The following is a 25,486-nucleotide window of genomic DNA, read 5'->3' on the forward strand; positions in this document are numbered from 1 at the left end:
TGGCTTTGCCTCCTCTTAAATGGGATTTTATGGCTCTGTATTACTTTGCAAATACCAAGGGGCCTGCACCTTATGACTTTGATCATTTCCTCTTTTGCTGAATAGTAATCTTCAGTTTATTTTCCCCAAGTTCATTAGTTAAGGTATTTTGTTTATTTTAAATTAGTTATTATTATTTTTACAAATTCTCCTTATTCCATTTATAAAATTCCAAATTCTAAATCCTTTTAAAAAAAGTATTTTGTAGGACCTCTGATCTTGGGTTTGATATACTTATACACTTTTCACTTGTGTTAATGACATGTTAATGACTTCCTACACCACTGAAAGGGAAGGAACATCATGCTTAGTGGAAACTTTCAAGCAAGAGAGCTTACAAAGTAGGTTGTATTTATCCTTGTTTACAGATCAGCTGCTTGAGGCTCAGAGGTTAAGTGACTTGTCCAAAAACCCACAGCTACTAAGTAGCAGAGTGAGGCTTCAAACCATGCCTGTCTGGCTTCCGCTACAGTTCTGAAAGGGCTACTCCTCTGAGATTCAGTTTTCAAATACTCTCTCACTTGAAGGAACTTTTAGGAACATCACGTGTGCTTTCCGAACCTCTCGGACAAAAAAAGAGTATCGTTACTGAGTCCAGGAACAACAAATATTGGTCAGGCAGGTTTAAGAGACAAGATCCTGAGAGCCAGAGGTATTACGGGTTGTCATAGTTTGCTGAGGACACTAGCAAGTAAGCTAAGAGAAACAAGCCAAATCTGCAGGCAGTGGCATATAGGACATATTTCTATTTATGTCTATTTCTCTTCCTCCTTATCATTGTTATAATACATTTAGAACATTCATAGACCGAGGGAGTGGGGGAAGACAAGGCTAAGTGAAACCTCAGCTTTCTGATGTTTATTAACAAAGGAGGGTGAGGAGTCCGTTCGCAGGCTTGGGGCAAAGAGACGAATAAGGCTCTAGGAAAACCCGGGAGTAGAGATGAAGCCAAGAAGACAAATTATTTTCCCTTTCATCCTCCAGTACGTACATACGTACGTACACACACACACACACACACTCCTTGCCCTGCCAGCCATGTCCCCCTTCACTAGAGAAAATAACCAGACCCAGTCACATGACCGAGATTCTTTGCCACTCTATTTCACTGTTTGGAGAAACCCATAATTTCCTTTTCTTTGAGAGTAAACCTGAGAATTCATTATGATTTACAGAGTCCTAGAACACTTGCAAGGAATGTGCACATCATTGTCATACCTGATCCTTGTAAAGGTGGGAGTGTAAATATCAATATTTCCATTTTTAAAAAGAGAGAAAATAGGCTTCAAGACTTTTGTATGGTAGAGCAGGAACTCCAGGCCAGGTTTTCTGACTACGCTTTTTCTACTTTACTCTTGTTGCTGGAAATCTCTGGTCTTTAAAAACTTAAAGAAAAAATTTTAAATTGAGATACTTTATGTGTAGTGAAAAGCACAAATTTAAGTTTACATTTCAATGACTTGACAAATACACACAGTGTCATCCACACCCCAGTCAAGAGACAGAATGTTATCTTTTAAAATTTATGGTAGCATAAAATCTTGGACCATGGGTAAGCCTATTAAAGGGGGGGAAAAAGCCATATTCAGGGAAACAAAACTTTAGGCACTTGATATACCTGCGTGAAGTCCTTTTGCCTGGAGGGAAGAGGGGAAAAACCAGCTCGAGTGCTTATTTTTCTAACTGAGCCCCTTGTGATTTTGTTCAGGTTTCCTGCAACTTGGTAAGCTTCTCTGCTCTACTTTACATTTTCACATAAGATCTCCTAGGAACGTGTGAAAATAAAGAGAAGCATCAGATTTCCCCTTCATTTTTACTTAGGGTTTTGATTTTATTTGCAGTATTAATATCACACTGCAAAGCTCTCATTTGCAGTTGCCTAATTATTCTCATTCATAATGAAAAAAGGACCATAATCCCATCTTAAACTTTGCACAGTGCAGCTCAGGGTTTTCCATTCAGATGGTTCTCAACCGTAATGTTATAATTATACCATTTTCTCAGCAGCATCCCCCACTATAATTACAGTCAAAGCTAAGATGATGTTTATAGTGTACCAAAGAGGATGGAATTGTTTCATTTTAAGTGATTCATTTACCTCCTCTGTTGGTAACAGAAATGTGTGGTAATGGAAGAGTCATGGTCTTAATATACTGCTCTCAACAGCAATTTTGGATGCCAAGAAGCCAAAAAAGAAAATAAAAACCCCAAACCCAGTATGAGAAAGTATGGGAGACATGATTCCTGGTGTGGCTGCCACAATGACTCCTAATTTAAACATCTAGAATGGGTCAGGTAATGGAGACTAGCACGCTGGTGGCCACTGGGGGGCCTCCAGGATGTCCCACTTGATTTATCTTGCTGCAAGGCATCCCCAAGCATGCCAAGTCAGTTTGCGGGACCAACACTGTGGCAATATTTTCTATCTAGGCTCCGAGGCTAGATGAAAAGGACCCATCCAAGTACAGACAATTCCTGTCCTGCAGGACCATTCATTCATTCACAGCCACTATGGGCCACTTCTAGGTGCCAAGTACACGGCAAGGAACAAAGCAAAAATCTCTGTTCTCATGGCACTTGACTGTAATGTATTTTAAACCTGTCTTTTGCTTATTTACCTGGGTGAATGAAAAGAAAGCTTTTACTTTTACTATGAGGGATGTAGACTTATCCCTATTAGCTTACATGTCGGAACCTCCCCCAGTCAGGTATAGACTGAAAGCCACCATCTTCTTAATATATGGGCATGGAGCCAGTCTGGCCAGGAGAGAAATGGGAAATGAGTGGAACATGCTGGGGTTATGTTTGCTGGGTTCGTTTGTCATCAGCTATGAGACCGCACCTGTCAACTCTGAGACACTGATAGAGACAGAGATAGACACTTCATTCCCAGTTCACCACTCACTTGCTTGTCCAAAGCCTCTGGTTTACAATATTTCATAAAACCTTGACATTCTTTGCCTTCTCCTGTTCTGTGGAACCTTATACGTGCAGGAGGAACAGAAGATTAACATAGTGGTCAACCATAAAGGATGACTTGGTGGGAAGACATATCTAGGTACGTGGTTTGTGGTTATATGTTAGGAATTATTTCTCGAGTGTATGGGGTTTTATTCTTTTTCTTTTTAGAAGAGGCCAAGTAGGGAACACATTTTGATAGCTTTTAGGCCAACAAGCAGATGCATACGGTACAAGTGATCCTCTGTTTGGTTCTGAGACATCCAAGAGCCGAGCCTAGGGCTCCTAGAGATCAGTCAGCAACACTAAGGGAACTGAAGAGTCTTGGAGATGAAATTCTGTCATTTTTGGTTATCACCTGGATTCCCTCTAGTTTATATGAACTTGAATGACTGTGCACTGCTCTCAGCCTCTGGGCTCCTGACTTGGGATGTTGGGGCAGAGGTGAGTGGGGAGAAAGCAGGCCATGTGGCACAGACAAGGGCAGGGGTGGCCATATTCCAAATGTTCTCTGTAGGCTTGTAAACGGCCAGGCTTCAAGAGCAAATAGCTAGAAAGTAGAAATGAGAAAAATACTCCATTTTGAAAACTGCAACTAATTGGTTCTTTCTTCTCTTCTCTGTCTTTGGTTTGTGACTTAATCAAAAGCCTATTGGTTATCTTTCTGATTTCTTGTTTTATGAGGGGTGAGAGGCTAAAGCGTGGGGGCAGAATGTAAATGGTCCGCAGCCATATCATCCTGGAGGCTCTACTGGGACACAGCAGTGTTCACCACAATGTGACTTCAGTCCTAGGAAAATGTTGGCACCAATGTGAGACCTAGAGCAGAGCTCATGTGCAAGCAAATATCATCATGTTAGATCACAGCAGCAATGGAATCTCTTGAAATTGAGATCAAATAGGACTTAGAACCATAGGCTTAAATTTCTAGCCAAGCCACTGATTTTTCTTTGCCAAATGAAACCAAGGATGCCTTTCAACATCAACCCTCAGGATCACACCCTGCAGCATAATACATTAATGTCTAGTTAGCCAGAATGCAAACATTCTCTGGTTGTCCTACAGCAATTCTCTAAACTGATGTGTTCATGTAAGGGCCTTTCCCACTTTTCAGAGATAGCACTCTGGTTCACTAGAGTTCACTAATCCTCACTAGTAAGGCTAATTTCATGGGTTTCACTGGGAATGTGAATTGTCTTTACTAGAGGATGGGGACTGCGACTGTTCATGAGGGATTACTCTACTTTTAATATGGAATTTGCAAATACACACAAAAATGGAGAGCAAGAGGGGCGCCTGGGTGGCTCAGTCAGTTAAGCGTCTGCCTTTGGCTCAGGTCATATCATCAGGGTCCTGGGATCCAGCCCCAGATTGGGCTCCCTGCTCAGTGGGGAGCCTGCTTCTCCCTCTCCCTCTGCCTCTGTGCTCTCTCTCTCTTTCAAATAAATAAATAAAATCTTTAAAAAAATTCATTATAGAAAAAAATAGAGAGCATGGCTTAAGGAACCATGTAAAATAATATTAATAGTAAAACCATATGTTTATTATTAGTAATAATAATAAACCATACTTTACTTATCTACTTATCCGTTGTTCTTTTTAGCCATCTGCTTTCACCCATAACTACCTACATGTTTATTTCTAAAAGGACTCTCTCATTAAAAAAAAGTATTATTATACCTAACAAATTAATAATGATCCCTCAATGTCATTAAATACCCAGTCTGTGCTCAAATTTCTAAAAATATCTTAAAAATTGTCTTTTGACAATTTATTTGTTTGCATTAGAATGTAAACTAGGCCCACACTATGTCTCTTAAATTGTTCAAATCCATGACATTTCCTCTCTCTTCTTTTTATTATGTGATTTTTTTTTGGTTGAAGATAATTTCCTTTAGCTTATTGCATTCTTAGAGTCATTTAAAATGTTCCTCTATCCCTCTTATTTTCCATAAATAGGCAGTAAGACCTAGAGACTTAATTTGATTCAGTTCAACCCTCACAGAAAGAATCCATCATGGGTGGTGCTGCAAACTCCTGTATCGGGGACATATAATATCAGATGATGGTAAGATTGATCTGGGTTCAAAGTGTTGTCAGCCTGACTCATGAAGAATAGAGTTCACCTAAATATTTTATCATTCACTGGTGACCTTGCCTAAATACACTATGTCATTAGGGGTTCTAAACTGATTTTTCTAATCCTACCATTTCATCTGGATTTATTAGCTAGAATGTGTGTGTGTGTGTGTGTGTGTATGTGTGTAGTCTATACATATATATAGGCTTCTTTATTGTAGAATTATATATATATATATATATGGACATTCTATATATATATATAGGCAGAATATATATATATATATATTTATTAGCTAGAATGTCTCTATATATAGGCTTTTTATATAATTGTTGTCTATTATATATATATATATATATAGACAACAAGAAATCATCTTTTCTTCACCAACTATTCAGTTACCCTGAAATGCAATTCATACAAAAATGCAAGGTAATTGCTTATTTCCCTTGATGTATCAATTTTTAGAATGAGTACATACCCTAGTAACCTCTAAAGGTGAGCATTTAAAAATAATATCACTATAAACTTACTGAAGAATCATATTTTGATGCTATTGTTGAGAGACTGGAATTATAGGAATAAAAATGATGAAGTCATTTCTCCTTTTTCAGGTGTTCTGGGCTGTTTTCAGGGGAAAAAAAGCACATTGTGTAACCTTGGCCACCTTGCCCTTTCCGTTCCCCCTTTCTCCACTCTATCACCCTAATATTTTAGCAGGATCCCTCTGAAAATAGTAGAAGGCAAGCTTAGAGACTAGATGACATCTAAAAATCCAAGCACACACACGAACTCTCTAGGGAACCCCCTGTGGATATCACTGAAGGACGCGCTCATACTCGGAGAGGGATCAGTACACTCTAAATGGGTGCACAAGTGCATAGACTCATGGGCTAGTGCCGTAGCGTGCCCAAGTCACCGAGCATTGTTGCAGAAGTGCCACAAGCACTTCCGCTTGTGCTCCTTTGAACACCAGTGGCCACTGAAGCTATAATAGATAATCCCTTGAAAAGAAGGCCCCTGGTCAACTATTTTCAGGAAGTGCTATGGGTTTTTGGTTTTGTTTTGTTTTTTTTTCTTCCTTTCTCTGGGACAATCAGAATGCACCCAAGCAGTGTAGAGAATCTGAGTAATTCTGCAATAAAGAAGCCTGTTTAACTTTGCATGTCCTAGCATTTCCTAAGCACTGGAGAAATGGTGGGCTCAAACATTAAGGGCAGAGTTCTTTGCAGAGTGTGCAAAGAATCATTTTTTGGGAGCGATTTTATTATGTATGTGTAGTGGGTTAAATTTTATCCCCCAAAGATATGCCCAGATCCTAATCCTTAGTACCTATGAATGTGATCTTTGTTGGGAAAAAGGGTCTTTGTAGGTGTAATAAAGGTAAGGATCTCAGAATGAGATTATCTTAGGTTGGGGCCCCAAATTCAATGATGGGTGTCCTTATAAGTGATAGGAAAGGAGAACAGACACAGAGACATAGGGAGGCCTTGTGAAGTTGGAGGCGGAGAATGGAGTGATATATCTACAAACTAAGGACCATCAAGGATTGTCAGCAGTTTCTGGAACCTAGGAGACAGGCATGGAACAGATTCTTCCTCAGAGCCTCCAGAAGGAACAAATGCTGATGACACCTTGATTTTGGACTTCTGGCCTCCACAACTGTGAGAGAAGAAGTTTCTGTTATTATAAGCCACCAGGGTTATGGTAATTTGTTCCATCAGTCTTAGGACTGAGCTCCATCAATGCAGGTCTGAGGTAGAACTCTGGCATTTATATTTATTGAAAGTGTCCACAGATGAGTCTGATGGACACATGCATCAAGAACCACCACTTCAGGATCTTAGGGGCTGCTTATATTGACATCCTATTGGGATTTTAGGCTTTGGCTGTGGCTCTGGATGCACCAACGAAGCCTCCAGCCCTTTATCTCCAGGTCTCTCCCTATTTCAAGAAAGTCACGCCGAGGAAAATATTGGGCCGTCCTTTAAGAGGTACAGTGGAACTATCACAGGTGGTGATGTTGGTCAAGGCTGGGCAAGTAGAAGGAGGGAATTCTGGGCTCAAAGAGGAGAGGGAAACAGCTTTTGTCAAATGAGTCCTACAGATCTCACTTGAAGGGCATTCTCATTTTGCACCCCAACCAAGGCCAAGCTTCCCTCCTTCTGGTAACTGAGAAATCTTGGTCTCCTAAGACTTCTGATCGTTGGCTTCAGTTTCCTTCTTTCCCTCCGCTGCCTGAGAAGGCTGCTTCTTTCATTCCAGATTCTGTCCATCTGGAAATATTTTCTTTCTTTTCCTAGTTGTTCTCTTTTCAGCAGCCTCGCTGCCCCAGCGAACTTTTTGATCGACTTCTCTCTCAGGCTTTTGGTCTCTCCAAAAGGAGCTGGAGAGGTCTCTCTAGTCCTGTCAGTCACCGATGACTAACAACAAGGTATCCGCTCTTATAAGTACCTCAGCAAGGAGAGGTCTACGAGGCACGAAGACATCTGGTTTTCTGGTTTCACAGCTTCTCATACTGAGGCTGACTATCCCCTAGGAGATTATTTCGTCATGATCTAACCAAGATTATTCAGTCAAAAACTAAATTTGGGGGGAGGTACCAAAGACAAATGTCATCTAGTTCAAAATGTTTGCCTTCCTTCAAGAAAGGCAGAGTCTTTAGAGTGGGGTGTAGGGAGAGACAGAGGTAGAGACAGTGAGGTGGCACTAAAGAGGGTGCGAAACACTCCTCCTCTTTCTGTTCCATAGAGCTGTAGCTCCGGAGCTCAGAGCCGGCCACAGGTCAGCTGTAGCAGAGTCAACGGGGCTGTCATAGGCCAGCCTGAGGACCTCACCACTAATCAACGTATTATTTGTTGCTGCTGTTAAACTTGATCCAGGAAGCCTCCTTATAGCTGAACTTCTCAAGCAAAAACCAATTTTAAGTTAGCAACTCCATATAAGAGAATCCTACCGATAAAACAGTACATGATTAGTGTCAAATGACTCATCCAGACAGTAAATGTTCCTTGGGACCGAGTTTAGTCGAGTAGGGGGTAAAGATGCTCCTAGGAAAAGTAGAAAAAATTTGCTTTGATGGCACCCATTTTAGTGATCTGTACAGTCTCCTTTCTTCTAGGAGGACTGAGGACAGTCTTAGGGAAAAGAGGAAGGAAAGGGAATAATATTCTACCAGGTGCCAACCATTTTACCCAGTCTTGCCTGTGAAGCAAGCAGGCCAGGCTCCAGGCTGCCCTTTTGCTCTCCTCCCCAGCACCTCTCCATTTGGGTGTCTGTCTTTCTTGCCTGGAGCCCATGTCTTGTCCTCTGGCATCTGGAGTTTGGCAGGCCTCTCAGGCCTTCCCTTCAAGGCTCCCTGCTTCCCTGCCTCTGAAGGGCAATGAAAAGACAAATCCCAAACATTAAAATTTGTTAAATCAAGTTTTCTCAAACAGGGCTGTACAAACATTCTCTGGAGTCTGTGAGACTTTTAGTTCTTAAAATATATACTACTCCGATGTGAGATATACTATACTAGATAGCCTCCTTCCTATCCCCCTGAAAGTACAGATGGAGTTAAATTGGAGATACACTTTGGTGAGGGGGTGAGGAGGTAGGTAGCGTACTTCCAGGGACCCAGGCTGCTACTACTCTTTTAGGAGCAGTAAGACAAGTAGTAACCATAGCAGCAGAAGTAGTAAAAATAATCAAATAGTTAACATTTATTCCGTACCTACGTTGTGCCAGGAATTCTTCTATGTACCCATCTGCTCCTCACAATGACCCTCCGAGATAGGTGTTGACCTCTCCATTTATAGATGGGTAAGTTGGAGCTTGTGGCCTATTGGCAGGATGCTGGATGCATCCACGTAAGACAGCTCATGGTCTCCAGCTCCCCAAACCCCAAAGTACTCATCACACAGCTTGTGACACCAACTGAAACCAATAAGAGTTTGTAAGACTGTCTGATAAGAACAAACACCTCCAAAACTTTTGTTGGACCTTCTTTTTTAATTTTTAATTTTTTTATTTTATTATGTTATGTTAATCACCATACATGACATCATTAGTTTTTGATGTAGTGTTCCATGATTCATTGTTTGCGTATAACACACAGTGCTCCACGCAGTACGTGCCCTCTTTAATACCCATCACCAGGCTAACCCATCCCCCCACCCCCCTCCCCTCTAGAACCCTGTTTGTTTCTCGGAGTCCATAGTCTCTCATGGTTCATCTCCCCCTCCGATTCCCTCCCCCTTCATTTTTCCCTTCCTTCTCCTAATGTCCTCCATGCTGTTCCTCATGTTCCACAGATAAGTGAAACCGTACGATAATTGACTTTCTCTGCTTGACTTATTTCACTTAGCATAATCTTTTTGTAGGACCTTCTTGTCTGCTTTTCCCCATGAGAAAGAAAAGTGGCAGAGGAGGAAGATGCATCTACTGCTCTCAGGTTTGAGGAAACAATTATGTTACTCCTCTGTGTTAGTGTGTGTGTGTGTGTGTGTGTGTGTGTGTGTGTGTGTGTGTGTGTGTGTGTGTTGGGCGGGACTGGGGTGGTGGTAAGCCAAACTCAAGTATCATGAAATCTACGCTAACATCTCTCCCCGTGCTTCCCTTCTGCATTTGCTCTTAAGTAATTCCTGGGACGCCATATGATAAGCATTTAACAAATATTAAGCTCCCATTTTGTGCAAAGCCCTGTTTAAATTGTGAAGAAAGGGGCGGAGTATATAAAGACGAGGAAGACTATCTTCTTGCCCTCAAAAAGCTTACAATCTAGAAGGGAAGACACCAGGTGTACACAAGCCATTTGAGTTTAATGCAAAAGATGCACAAGTTCAAAAGCTTTTAGAATTCAGGAAAAGAAAAGCTTCAGTCACAGAAAGGATGTTATCCAGGTGTTTCTCCATTGCTTTGGGGTGTGTCTTGCGAGATCTTTGTGGTGACAGGTGCACAAAGCCATACGTGCTGACAACAGAGAGCACAGATGGGCTCTCCTGCAAATATTTGCTTTCACATTAATCCAAATTTGGAGTTTAAAAATTCTATTTATTAAGGAATGGTAAGAGAGAATAAAGAAGCATTCAAGGCTGCTTTTCCATAACACACGGGAAACCAGAACCTGCAGCAGTAAACACACGGACACCACTTGAGAACATCTCGAGGCCTCATGAAGGCTGTGCATCTGAATCATAACATCTGTGGTGATGTGGTGAGGTTTCAGGTTTATGAGTCTCTTAGGTTACACCGTCGCCTAACAGGAGAGCCTTCTGTCTTTATTCTTCAGCACGAATTCAGTGGCAGCAGTTCATAACAGACTTACAGACCTGCAAAGTCAAGTTTGTCCTCACACTAGAACCATGTGATCTACTGGCTGTAACTCCTCCTAAGATAAATATTATGTGAAAATGATGATGCATGCAGACAGCTGAGCTGCAAATGATTGCCAATTCCATCCATCACTGAGCATTTGCAGATGCTCAGCATTCATTTGATGGTGAACCAATATCAATACTGCCACCACCTCCAAACATCATCATCATGATCATAAATGCACAAGTCCATGTTGATTAGCTGATACTATTAATTTTACTTTACAATATAGTGTATTTCAGAACTGACTGTGAAGTAAATTTGTAAAGTGAATCCTGCATTCCCATTAGTGTCAGTTACTGAATAGGAAATAATTTTTTATGGGAGATTAAAAGATAAGAAGCAATACAAACATGATGACCAGTTGATCCCCAGAGCAGCCTAGACAATCTGAAACAAATAGGCACGTTTACTGACAAAAACAAGCATCTAGTCTGAGGATCATAGTTTGCCAACCCCTAGTTTAAATACCTGTTGATCTCAAAAGAAAACAGCTTATTTCGAGTCACAGATTGCAAATGACATACAAATCAGTTTCTTATAAATCATGCATTTTAAAAAGCCCTTTGAAAGTTGCATAACTTCTTTTCTAAGTGATAAGTTTTTAATTTAGTAATTACTCACCTCTTGAGTTACTTTTGGTTTCAATATATATTATTTCATATTGCATATATTTGCCATGAAGCATGCTCTTACCTGAACTACTATTTAATGGCACCTATGTTTGAATTCCATAAATCTTTATAAACGTGTATTGACTGCTTTCACCGTGTATAGATTAATTTGTATATTTTAAAATCAGTGCACCCTTACATAATGAATTCAAGTTTTTTTCTCAGTGCACACGTGCACATTATCTGAAAAAACTGTTCACCACAAGTAGAAGCTGGTGTGGGCCTAGTTCAGGGGTTCTTTCCCTAGACTCCTGTGTGCAGAAACCAGAGCTCCCTTGGGATCAGTGGTTACGGGGCTGGTTTTGAAAAATCTAGCAGTGAATCAGAAGGCTGCAGGCTAGGAGGACTCAAAGGTCACAACCAACTTTGTTGGGACGCTTTAACTTTTTAGAGTCTACAAAGCGGTCCCCACCCACGGAGGTCACCGAGGGTGAAAGAACGTTTATCTTGGATTTCATCCTTGAAAAATGTGTGTTATGCTTTGGAAGAGAAATAAAACTAGGAACTGGGTATATGGAGCACAAAAAGGCCCACGGGAACTTTTAGGGAGATGCTTAATCATCCTTCTAAGACTTAAAAAAAAATTACTCACTTCTAAGATCAAGGCTTTTAGAGGCCTGTGTCCACAGATTTCTAAATATTTTCTTATTGTTTGGACTCCAAAAGAAATAAAAGACCTTGACATATGTCTACAACCAACAAGGAACTGCAGGTACTTGAGGAGGCTGGTCTTGAGCTGGGCTTATTTCCCACCCCAGAGGTTTCACTACCACTGGCTTAAGCATATGCACAGCGAATACTTCTCTTGTAAATTAAGTGGTAAATATATACTTACCACTGACACTGATTAGGGCTTAGCAAATTGCTGGGAGTTGAAGGAGGATAAAAAGTTAAGGCCTAATATTTATCTTACAAAGAATCCACATCTCCCAACAATTACATGTGAAAACAGGACCATGTATGATAATCACAACAGGACACTCAGACCTGAAAACTAATGGCAGGCATTATCTGGGTATTTCAGGCTGGAAAAAAGTCACTGCCGGGGCCATATTTTGTGGTAATTGAACACTGTTATTTGAATTTTCACTAATATGCATTATCTATGCTTTATTTTGCTTCTCTAGGGACAGGTACAAAGCACTGTGCTGACAGTTTCTTCTTTACTCTCATGTTGGTTAGTTAAGATGCTTACGAAAGCTGTTTTCCCCGGTACCTCCACTTCTTCTTATGTAAAGTGCATAATTCTACCTGTCTTCCTCCTACTTCAGAGAGGCTAGGAAGCGGGGAGATAGTATCTGTATGATGCTTAGCAGTATCTGGAGATCCGTGCGGTGCGTCCGGAAGGGTTACCACTAGTCTGGTGCAAGAGAGAGCCAACATAAACACTGTTTCCTTAAAAGGGATCATAATAATCTGTGTTTACTTACTGAATCATTTACTGAATTATTTATAAACAGTAGCCTGTCAAAAATTCACCATCAGCTTCCATGTCTGAACTGCTCTCTACAGCATGTCCAAAGCTCAAATTCTTTGTTACAAAGAAGCGCTGCACCGTCTAAGATATGCATCCGCACAGCACAGACACACTCCCCTGGTGGTGTGTTTATTTTAGCTGTATTGTTAGCTAATGAGCCCTTAAGGCTGAGAAGATCTGATGAAGACAGATCCTCGGGGCCCCTGGGTGGCTCAGTCGGTTAAGCGTCTGCCTTTGGTTCGGGTCATGATCCTGGGGTCCTGGGATCGAGCCCCGCGTCGGGCTCCCTGCTCGGTGGGAAGCCTGCTTCTCCCTCTCCCACTCCCCCTGCTTGTGCGCTCTTTCTCTCTCTCACTGTCAAATAAAAAATTAAATCTTAAAAAAAAAAAAAGACGGATCCTCAAAGCTGAGGAGGTCACTTGGCTCAGATGGGGGCAGTGAGGTATAATAGGGCAGGAGTGGGGCCACTATTCCCTCAGGATACACAGTGATGGTACAGAGATGTCCTGGGACAGATCCCAAGGCTAGACCATGACCCTAGGCTCCATGACCTGAAGTCAAGGTTCTATGGAAGGCTTTCTGGGAAAGATGGTATGTGTTTATAGTAACAGAGAAGAGAAATATCTCTTCCTGTATACCTTTAGCCCTCTCCCTTCATAAATGCCTGCTAAAGGTGCTCAGTGCTCAGAGGTGCTCTGTGCTGGCCAAAGAGTAATTAAGATACTGGGGGAAACCTGGCTTTTTTATTATTTTTTTACTTTTGTGTGTGTGTATAAAACCCAACAACTATTCATTAAGCACTTGGCATGTGCCAGGTACATCCCAGGTATTGTAGGATACAAGGATGTATAAGATAAAGCCCCTCCCCCTGATGACAGTACAGTCTATTCCAAGGGAATAGAAAGCAGACCAAAGAACCCATAAGGTTGAAACAAATGACATGATGTTAAGGTCCAACATACAGTTGAGTACAGGACATTTCACCCAGTTCAATCCTAATACTTGTTGGAATAAACTAAGAGCCATGAGAGAATACAAAAAACATCACAGGCCAGGTATATTCTAACTCTTTTAAATATATCAACATTTTTAATTCTCACAACAACTATGAGGTAGGTACTATTTGCATCCCTATTTTATTTAAAAAATTTTTTTTATTTTACAAAGATTTTATTTGACAGAGAGAGAGACAGCATGGGCACAAGCAGGGGGAGTGGAAAGCAGAGGGAGAAGCAGCCTTCCCGCTGAGCACCCAGTGTGGGACTTGCGTGACCTGAGCCAGAGGCAGACGCTTCACCAACGGAGCCACCCAGGCACCCAGCATCTCTATTTTAGAGATAAACACACGAAACAAAACAGAACCAAGGTACAGATAGCTTATACAACTCAGGAAAGTTCCTTTAGGAAGTATGTGGTAGATCTGGGACTACAACAGTCTGTCTTGCTATCAGAGTGAGTTCTTTCAAGTACTGTGTTATATACTATCTCTCCTTAAGAGAAAGCAAGAAAGGCCTATAGAGATTCCAAAATGAAAGTACTCATCCTCTGATGGGATAAAGTGACATTTGAAATATGCCTTAAAGACAAAATCCATGGAGAATGTTCCTGATTCAGAGGAAAGAAGAGGGAATTTCTGGCGAAGGGGTCCGTAGGAAAGGACATGATGAAGCAGGAAATGCAGGGACATAGACATGGGTGTCCACAGTATACAAGAGAGATAAGGCTAGAAAAGCATGGAGGATCCACGTCGTGGACCTTCTTGAATGCCAGGGAGAGGAGTTTATTCATATCACAGAAAACTGGGGGTGCTCCTGAAGGCGACGGGGCAGAAGAGCCACTGCATCAGACGTAGGCGGGAAGAATGCACATGGGAGCAGAGAGCAGGACAGCTTGGAATAGGGAAAAACAGGAGGTAAGAAAGAGAAATGAGCAGGTGAAGACAGGAGTCCAGCTAAGAACAGAAGATACGGGTCTGCGAAGGTGACGACTACTGTATCAAATTTCTGTCTCATAATCATGTTTTTATTGAAAAGGAACTCATGATTGTGAAGGAAGTTGTTCGTGAACTGATCAGGCTCTAAGCAATTCATCTGTTGTGCCCATCTAAGAGGATAAGCTTTTGGAATCCTTTCAAAACGTAACTCTGATCTCAGTCATTGACGTTGATGTTCACAATGCCTGTTTTCAGAAAACCTTGGACTAACTTACGCTCCAAATGCCAGTCAGTGAGACTTCCATATTTTTTCCTTATTTTAACTTGAAGTGGAAATGTCACTGATCACAAAATTTACACTTTCATAGTAAGATGTAGTAAATTCAGTGAAAAGGAATGACTTAAAAATGAGAGGGAAAAAAAGTCTTCAGAAAGACGTGCAAGACGTATGTCTGTCAGTGCTGCTCAGCAATAGGATTAGGTTTATGATTTGCACCTAAAGTCATCGGAACCTGGCGGCGGATGGTTATGGCTGTCCACACAGCCAGAACGTGCTTACATCACCAGCTTACTATAGGAAACCCACTGGGAAGAGACTTTGGGCTTCTCGATACAGAGGTGTTTGGCAGGCACATGGGTAGTGGTTCCAAATCTGGAGACAAAGTGCATCCTGTGTGACCGAGCGGTGAGGGAACAAAGAGGCACACACCTGGGTCAGACTCTGGTCAGTGCGTACCCCTTGTCTACTGTTGCTATACTGTGGCCCTTGCCTGGAAGGAAGCTGTCCTCAGAGTATAAACCACTTGACTCCCATGAGTCCTTTCCTCGCTGGAACACTTAGGGTGATGAATGTGTGATTAACACAGGTGGGGGGATCTGATGCTCTCTGCCGGCTCCAGCCAGGCAAGAGCCTCCATAACAAGGGGTGTTTGTGGGACTTGCTAAGTAAGTGTGGGGAAGGACGGTAACCAGGGAGCTATTAAGGCTGCTTCCATTTAATTAATTTATTGGCAATATCATTTATTCCTTACAGCGTCCAAGGTACCACTTTAGGTCCTGTGAGTTATACAGCTCTGAATAAGATGCAGCTGTTCACAATCCAGATGGGGAGACAAGAGAAAAATGCAAATAACTCTACTGCAAACAGCATCTGATATAGTCCTTAAAAGTGGTATAGAATTACATGATCTCTCTCAATGTCAAGCCTGGAGAAAGGAAGCACTGTCTCAGGCCAAGGGTCAAAGGGTCCTGGATGAGCTTTAAAGTATGGGCAGGATTTATAGTCACAGAATGTGGTGTGAGGTGGAAGGAGGATTGTTCTGGAAGATGGGATGACATGAGAGGGGGGTACTAAGTAGTGTAGACTTATAAGCTGGGGTGAAGGATGCTGGATTTCAGCGTCTTGGGACAGGTTTGCAGTTTGAAATCTGGGTTGTTTAGAGCAGAGTGATATGCTGGGTTCTTAAAATTGTCACTGGCATAAAAGAAAGGAGAGATGAGTAGGGGGAGGAGAGGGGAGGGGACAGCGACGCAAGGGGTTACAGCAATAGCCCAAGAATAAAGTCAAGGGGGCCTGCAGAGGTGGGGTGGCACTTATCTGCGTTAGGTCAGTTCTGTCTAGAATTTTTTGAGAGGGTTGTAATATTTTTTTCCTTCATGGGCGTTTTGCTTTGAATCTGAGAATTTAGAAAAGTGCACATAGGAAATGTCTGACTTGTAACTGTGTAATGACAGGACGTTTCATGTTGAACACTAGCTGTTTGTGTAAAATTATCTCCTGAGTGAGAACAGGAGCTCCCTCATGTTAGGACAGTATCTTCCTCATTCCCTTCTTCCCCAGAGTGCAGAGCCTGTGCTGGGTGCACAGCAGAGAGTTAAATGCTTGTGAAACAGTGACAGTGTGCAGGGTGCGGTGATGTGAGCACCAGGGTCTGTCGCATCTCGATGAGATGCTCAGATCACAAAGGTGGCCGTGTGTCCAAGCCTGTGCTCTGTGGAAAGTGAGCGCTGATAGACACAACCACCGACAGGGGTAACTTTATCCAATCAGTCTTGGGATAGAGGGGAGCTAACTTTTGATCGGGGGAAGCTGGAGGGACAGTATTCTTTTTTGTGTGGGCAGGTCAGTATCTATGTGCTGTATCACAGATAAGGGATAACGAGGATTCTTGTCTATCACAAGACAGAAAATCAACATATGCCAAAGGACTTAGCGTTAATTTCTTCAACAGACCTGCCATGCCCAGAGGTTGTATTACAACAAGTCCAATGCTTAGGTTCCTCTCCCCGTGACTTCACAAAGAAGACGGGAAGAACTGTACTCCCCTTCGGGGGAAAGTGAAGGGCAGCGTACTATGTTTGTGTGCGGAGGAGGGACCAATGTGGGATGCAACATGCACCATTAGTAGAACATTCTTCTTTTGCAAGTTTTTAATTTTAATTCCAGTATAGTTAGCACACAGTGTTATATTAGTTTCAGGCGTACAATATACTGATTCAACAATTCTATACACAGTAAAACATTTTTAACTGATTCCTCTTCATTTCCTTGCAGAAAGTAGCAATAAATCACGCCATCTGCTGTGTGAAGGCTCTGAAATATACTGGCTGGGATAACCCAAACATGACGAAAAAGCCACCCTTTTTATAACCTCTCATCTTAGTTAGGGAGCAGATGAACATGTCAGAGGCTTCTAAAACAGGAGGAGGGTTGTAAAGAGTTTGTGGCCTGGCACAATGGGCAAGTGGATGCCACTTGCAAAAAACAGCACTAACCTTCTCTTTGAGTCACCTCCAAGGATTTATATCTCATTTAGAAATCTACTCTGTAATTATGTCATAAAATCCAAATTATGGTTTCAAGACACCGGAATTGCCAATGAAACAGCGATGGCGTAAGCTCAGTTAGGTGCACGGTCTTCCCTTCCTCTATTGTGTCATGTGGACTCCAGCATATACTTCAAATGATGAGAAAATCCTTCCCTGGAATTTAATTAAAGGCACCTATGACTGATGAGGATTTGTTTTAGGTCATGTGCGGAATTTAGAAGAAGCATAAAAAGTGGGCCTTGTCTTAAAGCTAAACATAATTACTTAATTCATGCAGCCCACACAGCTCATTGAGTTCTGCACATGGTACTAATATATACACTCAAATCCCGTGAAGTACATCTATCATGGAGCAAGGGACAAAGTTCTATGGGAGCACAGAGGCAGAACAAGTCTTTGGTCATAGACGATTTAGAGAAGCTTCCCCAACAGAGCTAATGCCTGAGTTCAGTCTTGGGGATGAGGAGGAGATTGTCAGAAGACAAGAGGGCGGTGTGCAAAGGCATTTCAAGGAGAAGAGAGAGCTCGCATGAAGGCAGAGTTTTGGAGCATAAGATGATATGGTTGAAGGGACAAGTTTAACTGGCAATGCGATCACTAGATATAGAAATAGCTCAAAGCAATAATGACAATATAATACCCAATTTGTAAAAGGAGGCAGGTTCCTAAAGTCAATAAACTAATTGTTGGTCCACATGTTATTTAATCTTTTTTTTCCCTTCTCATTAATTTGGCTTTACTTAACCTCTAAGGATAAGCAAATGAGAGAAATAAAGAAGCAGCCTTGCAGTGAAGCTGAAAAAGACATCCTTTAAAAATATATATTTTTTGCTTATTTGTGCAATTTCCATCGGTCATTCATCCGGGTACCAATCTCGAATACAGCAAAGAAAGGACGGTAACTTGAATTACAGTAAAGCACGGACAAGATCACTGATGACAGAAAAAGAACTGAAATTCTTACTTGTCCCTGGGCCTGGATTAACTCTTTGCAGACTCTGGGATGGTCTGCCAAGGGTAGCTGGTGTGGCTGGAACAGAGCGAGAAGAAAACCATTAGTCATCCCTGTAAAAATGGTCTGATGTGACCCCGTTACAGTTTCACTTTCAAGTGACAAAATGTGACCTGGCCCAACCTCACAATAATTCTCTCCCTTGTTTTCCTTCTTTCTTTTTAAAATTAAAATCACACCTACCCTCTAAAAAGAACTCATAAATATCAGAGCACACGGAAACCCAGTGTTAGTCACCTCTGGTCTCATGGCTAGACATGATCAGGAACAATGGAAAAATGCCTTCCTAGAACATTCAAGTCCAAGCTTGAGTCTTGCTTGCGAAAATGGAGAGGAACATAAATTCTTTTTTTTCAAAACCGTATTAAAAACAGTTTGGTTAAACAAGTTCATTCTTGGAAATAAACATGTGAGCAATCCCGGGAATGGGGAAGGGATAAGGGGAACTGAAAAGTTAGATAGGACGGACACAGAACTTTGTGACGTGAGATGGGCAATGAGTCATCGATTCTAAAAGTGGTTAGAATTCTATGGATACTACTATTATGTTGTATTGAAGACAGGAAGAATGGAAAAGGATCAGTGTAGTTGTCATTGAACTGTTGAACTGGGTTGTTTTGCTACAAGAGTATGTAATTGTTATCTGCGCTTGGTGGAGAGGGGGTTTCTCCAGGATTCTACACCTCCTTAGAGGGGTGAAGTGGTCCAGGCTCACAACGAACTCTGAGCACCACCTGAAAGTGGGGAAACTGCTGATGCTCTTGGTCCTCAGTAGAAACCCACAGAAAAAATGCTAAGACATCTTTCTCCGATTATGAAAAAAGGGCGAGGAACAAAATAAAGATGCACTGGGCAGGAAGCTGATCCATTCCTGTCCCCCTGAATTTCAGAGGCAGGTGGGTCCTGCCCTCCCCCCCCCCCCCCCCCCGCCCCCGCCCCCGCCCAAGTCCCACTTTTGAATGTGCTTTTTCACTAGCCCCTCCCACCTAGCTACCAGTAGGAAGCAGCTCTCAGGGCTGGTGTTCATGATAATAGAACCCAACAGATGAAGTTAAGAGCCTCTCATTAAACACTGCAGAATTCTAACCTTTGTAAGCTTTTCAGTCTGGGCATATTAGCGAGAGCATTTTTACAAGTGAAACCAGGCTTTGGGGGTTTTGGTGAGTTCATATTTTAAATTCTGTATGAATATGAGTTCTGAAAGTATTTCTTTTTATTCTCTCTCTAAATTTTAATATTAGCTCATTTGCTGCCAAATGCAATAAAGAATTATGACAAAAAGCAAACAGGATACACGTTTACCTTGATTTTAAGGTGCCCAGAGGAAAATTGCATTTTATGGAAATCACCTCAAGTCTACTTGACTAGATGCCTTGATAGCCTAAGTCTTTATTATTACCATCATCTAGAACATGCTCCCCTCCAATTCCTTGCTACAAACCAGAGAACACTCTGTTTTATGACGCTTTGCCTGAAGCTGGGCACTAAAACATTATTCTCAGTTGAGGTTTGGCAAGTTTACATAATTTCTAACTGTAAATGACCTGTTTCCCAGACAACTGTATATACCTTAAGAAACGTCTGATAGCTCAAAGGAAGAGTAAAATTAAGTCAATCATGGGATGCCATACGATCATATGTGTTATTTTGGTCAAAATTACTGGCAAGTGTGTCTCAATTTTCAGCTTAAAACTGGGAACACTTAATGGACACCATTTTCCAGGCACAGATCAGCAGCAAAGCTGACAAATCTCTCCAGAATGATGACTGAGATGGAATGTGGGGGTCAATTATGAGGCTCCAAGGGAGCAGGCAGAGCCAAACCTCAGGCCCGGAAATGCCTGGGGAGCCCTCACCACCCCTGACAAACCAGGATTTTGCTTTCCTTGCAGACAGACATCTGGTGCTTTCCTCTTTATGGTATCAGCATTTGGTTAACATTTTCATAAAGCAAAAAGTCGTCCTCAGCTAACACTCTCCACAATATGTGATGAGTCAAGACATAAAAGGAACAAATGGCGTTCTCAAGGAAACACCACAGATTTGCCCTAGTCCCATAAGGGTGCTGTTTACAAAAGCAAAACACAATAAATAAAAGTGCCTTCATAGCAAACAGAGATGTCATACTAAGTTGCCAATTTTAATTCGCAGCAAAGCTGTCCTTAATGTCTGTAAGTGCAGAGCAGTGAGGGAAAAACAAACACAGGGTGACAATAAGTAGTTAATGAAAACTCCGATATATTTATTATAGGAGCTTTTAAGCACCGGTACCACAAAACGGATTGGCTGGAGCCCCTGGCCCCGGTGAGCTCACAGTCTTCTGGGCAGAAATCCATATAGGAAGGAGCAGCTGTGCGATGGGGGGGGGGGCCTTAACAAGTCTGGACAAGCTGCCTGGGGAAGGGGACTCCTTGAGACAGGTGCTGAACTGGGGATGAACAGGCAAGGGAGAGAAAGGGAAAGGCAGTTGGGGCCAAGGGAACTGCTGCACAAAGGCCAAGGTGAGACACAGCCTGGGCAGGTTAAGAGCTCTGATCTGTCTGTGGAGAGTGGGTAGAGCACAGCTGAGCTGGGGTGTGTTGAGTTGGGGGAGAAGTCAGGGGCACCTTGGGGATGGTCCTTCCAAAGAACTTCATTTTGAACCTGCAAACACTGGAGAACTCCAGCTCTCCAGTGCCCTGAGGTAGAGCTCCTCACGGTGGACCTGCCCACGAACAGGACCCCGAGACTAGAACTGACTACTGTCTAATCTTTCTTATTTATTCCAACCTGGTACTCAATTTCCCAACTATGGCGGGTAACTGAACCTGTTTCTCCATCTATAAAGTGGGGACAGTGACAGTATCTATATATGCAACATTTAAATCAGTTAGTACACACAATATACCAAATATGTAAGTGCTTAGTAAATGTTATTCTGTTTTTTTGGAGGAAGGAGGGAGGGGGATCGGGAGAGGGAGGATCTTATGCAGGCTCTACACCGAGTGCAGAGCCCGACATGAGGCTCAATCTCACTACCCTGAGATCATGACCTGAGCTGAAATCAAGAGTTGGATGCTTAACCGACTGAGCCACCCAGCACCCCAATGTTAAATATTCTTATCATAGTTGTTATTATTACTGTCAGTTATTGCTAGCCACTACCCTGAAAGCAAGGGCACATCTTTTCCCATGGAGACCTTGACAGTGTTTTTACACTAGACTGTGCGAGGCTAGGGCTTTGTACCTATGAGGAGAGGATGCTGCCCTAAGCCCAGTGAGACACCCCCCCCCCCACTATTTACATGTACTGTGCAGGCTGTATGTAGGCAGTGGGACTCTGGGGAAGTGATTTCAGTGGCGTAGGGGATGCAAATCGACTTGTGTCAAAGATTCAGCCTGGGACTAAATGCAGTCAATTCCAGTTCTTGTAAATTAGTGAATACTCCATCAGGAAGGGAACTAGAGTGAGAGGATCAATGTTCTGGGGAGTATTGTAATTTACTAGTTGTGCAGCAATGGCATTTAGAACCAGCCCCAAACAGACCATGCAAACACAAGTAAGTAAACCAGGGTACTGATTACAGCAACCAGTTTACATGTGACGAGACGTAACATAAAGGGCCTCACATGGCGGCTGCCATGTAAGCCTTAGTTAATGTTAGCTATTGTTATCACTACTAGGTTATGATAAGGATAATGATGATGTAAGTGCCATGAAATCTCTATCTCAAGACTTCCTCTGTTATCATCGTTTTGCAATACATACATCTATCAAATCGTTATGTTGTACACCTTAAACTTACACAATGTTTTATGTCAATTTTATCTCAACAGAACTGGAAAAAAGAACTTCTTCTGAGAGCTTTTGCTTTCTCCTTCAGGCAGGTTAGTTGTTCTCTACCCAACAGCCCTGGATATTGCTTTTTTTTTAAAAAAGATTTTATTTATTTATTTGACAGAGAGAGACACAGCAAGAGAGGGAACACAAGTAGGGGGAGTGGGAGAGAGAGAAGCAGGCCTCCCGCTGAGCAGAGAGCCCGATGTGGGGCTCGATCCCAGGACCCTGGAATCATGACCTGAGCCGAAGGCAGACACTCAACAACTGAGCCACCCAAGTGCCCTGCTTAATGCTCTTTTATCTTGATATCACATGCTTATCTTTTTAATAAAAGCACTGATGGCCAAGTTAAAAAATGAGAGGTGTTTATAGCTCACGTTTATTGTTTGCTTAAAATGCACCAGGCACTATGCTTCTAGACTTTGCCATTTTACCTCCACAACGACCCTCTGAAGTATTATGAGTTACGTTTTATGGATGAGGGGTCGGAGGTTCAGACCAACTAACTAACTTGTCCTAGGCTACCCAGCAGTTACATGGTAGAAGCCAAAATTGAACTGGAGCCAGATTCTGACTGTACCCCACTCTACTGTTCCCCAAACTTGCCTGACCATCAAGAACCACAGCGGCATTTTGTTAAACATGTGGATTCCAAGGTCCTGTCTCGGATCTGTAGAATCTGAATCTCTAGGGAACTGGTCGATTGGTATATTGGCAAGATCCTGAGAACCTGTATGTTTCTCTTGTACGCCCCATTCTCCAGCCAGGTGATGCTTATGACAAGACACATTTGAGAAATTCTTCCCTACACACTAGTTTGTTGCTCTGCTCAGAGTTACTGTGTCCTTCTTTGGGGTTCCCCTGCTAGGACTCCTCGCTGTATGCCCACAGCTAGTGCTCATGAAGGTGCACTCGCGAGAGTGCAGGCTAATTTGTTTGAACACCGCAGACATCCTGGAAAGTTCTATTGATGGGGCCAGGTTGCTGAGGCTCTGGGCAGAAATACCCCTCAGGGGTCAATTCATGAGAAGCCAGGTAAGACTTGAGCCAGGCTGGCAGCCAGGATTTCTTTTGCTCTGTCATCCAGTGATGTTACACAGCAGGTCACGGGGCTGTGATTGTCTTCTCAGTCATGACTACCCCTTGGCACACCAAATCCCAGGCTGATGGCAGTGATAATTCTAAGCTGGAATTTCCTTTCGTATGTGGCTCACTGGATTAGCTGAATCCCCACTTGCAATTTCTCCTGAACTGAAGTATATTATATCGTACACATTATGACTCTTGGCAGCTCTAAAGAAGACTGTGAAATCTGAACAGGAAATCTTTAGACCTTTGGAACAGACAATATTACCTCCCCAGAGCTCCATGAGAGAGTGCATCTCTCCTAGACTGGTACAGTAAATCACAGGGCACATCACAGGGAGCTAATTTAAACAAGCAAACAAAAAGAACCATGAAATAATGCAGGTGGTTTCAAACACCTTCTAATGCTAAAAAAAAGCTGTTTTACAGACAATATATAGCAATTTGGAAGAGAAACCAGCATCAGGAAAAGCCCCACGTGGCTGAAATAAATCTACAGTGGTCATATTTTGCTGTAAATATATTTTGAGAGTAGCTGGGCCTTAAGGTAAGAATCAATGGTGCAGGGAGAGATCTTAAAAGAACTTCTTTTCTCACAGGCCAGCCCCTGGCTCCGTGGGCCCAGTGCGGGAAGTTTCCTGATAATAACTTCAAGCTTCACATACTCCTTTCCTGTCTGGCAGTGGTCTCCTTAGTGAGTTTTTTTTTTTTTTTTTTTTAAACCATCCTTCTGACACAAGCTTATGCACGTACTGAGGACATCTGCTTGTAATTAAAGGCAGATACTAGGGCCTGGCGTTTCCCATGTAGCCCTCTGGGTGATAAAGCCAGTTAAAGGTGCCGTGATTGAAGAACACGTCGGTGGTGGGTTGTTGTTGTTGTTGTTGCTTTTTCTAAGAACTAAAAGGAGCGATTAATACGAATGCCGGCTCTCGGCTGGCTTGCATCTTCCTTTGGCAAAGCTTCCCAGCAATTTCTCTGCCTTTCCCTTCCAACTGCTACAAGAACAGTTAAACACCCTGCCCAGCTAGCTCCTCCTAAAGCTGCTTTTCATTATGGAGACAGCAGGGGTGTCAACACCAGGCGATGGGCAGGAAGGCAGCCCCTGTGCCACGTGATGGTCAGAGCCCAGAGCAGGCACAGCCAATACTAAGAAGAGCAACCAGGTTGGCTCTAGGCCAAGATCAATACTAGGTAGGCCATTCGGGGACATAAGGCCGAGAACAGAGGGATAGATAAAGAGAGTAGGTCAGACTGAGGCGTAGGGAGAAGGGCAGAAGTGTCTCCTCCCTTATAATGTTGTTTTCGATGTTTTTAATACCTGTGAATCCACTCATTACAGCAGTAGAGTCAGAATGATTTAATAAAGCCCAAAGCTCGGACAGTGACTCATAGATGGTGCGCTAGAGTTGGCACCTCTTCTCAACTTTGTATTCAACGGCATCACGTCATCAACTTGAAATCAGCCAGAGTGGGATTATTTACACAATAAAAGTTGGCAAATGCTACAAATCAAGGCTCTCTGCCATCTAATCCTATGGAAATTCCATCCACTTTCCCAGATCAGTTCGAGTGTATTCTCCTCCATCAGGGTTTATTTTCTCCCAACTGGAATCCATCTCTTCATCCTTTGTGTTTTTACAACACTTAAAACACCACCACCACCACCACCACTACCACCTGGACCATGGCACTGTTTCCTGCTTACCATCTTAGTTACCTGACTTGTGCAGCGAATGATAAACTCCTTGCAGCTTGAAGGCAAAGGACCATGTCTCATTCTCCTTTGGATTTGCCATCGCATTAGCACAGTTCCCTAAATATATAGTGAGTGCCTCATACATATTCATGAAGTTATACCGAATATCTCAGCAGGAACTCTTCCAACAAGGAAAGTTGGGAAGCACCTTGACTTTACTTATATTATTACTTTGAATTTGTCAGACACCTTGTGGCTCCTGGAGTCTGAATTTGCATAAAAGAAACATGTTACTAGAGCCTGTGACGAATGTCCTCCTGGGACCATGAATGCTCAAACTTGAGGCAGCGTCTGCAAAGTTTTAACCCATTTTCATGGTACCTAACTCCTTAACAGTATTCAATGAGGGGAAAAAAACAATGAAAATAAGACTTTTTCTCACCTCCCTTCTGTCACCTGGATGGTGAATTTGCCTGGTTTTGCTTACAGCAGTAAGCGGTCTTTTGACAGTACGGTGTATG

At 42.5% G+C, this 25,486-nt stretch overlaps 1 protein-coding gene across 8 annotated transcripts in view; it reads right to left on the reverse strand.

Moving 5' to 3' along the window:
• The window catches only part of GHR (growth hormone receptor), a 257,534-nt gene that overhangs the window by 55,366 nt on the left and 176,682 nt on the right, over positions 1–25,486 (reverse strand). For 5 of the 8 annotated variants that reach the window (XM_073890949.1, XM_025867338.2, XM_073890944.1 and 2 more), the window contains exon 3: positions 18,313–18,378. The exons of the other annotated variants lie outside the window; for them this stretch is intronic. In XM_073890949.1, the coding sequence (XP_073747050.1) occupies positions 18,313–18,378 (66 nt within the window). The remainder of the gene's footprint in view (positions 1–18,312; positions 18,379–25,486) is intronic. 8 annotated transcript variants of the gene reach the window in all.

Source organism: Callorhinus ursinus, unplaced genomic scaffold (genome assembly GCF_003265705.2).
Source record: "Callorhinus ursinus isolate GAN/ISIS: 27379988/994484 unplaced genomic scaffold, GSC_fseal_2.0 scaffold3, whole genome shotgun sequence".
Lineage (NCBI taxonomy): Eukaryota > Metazoa > Chordata > Mammalia > Carnivora > Otariidae > Callorhinus > Callorhinus ursinus.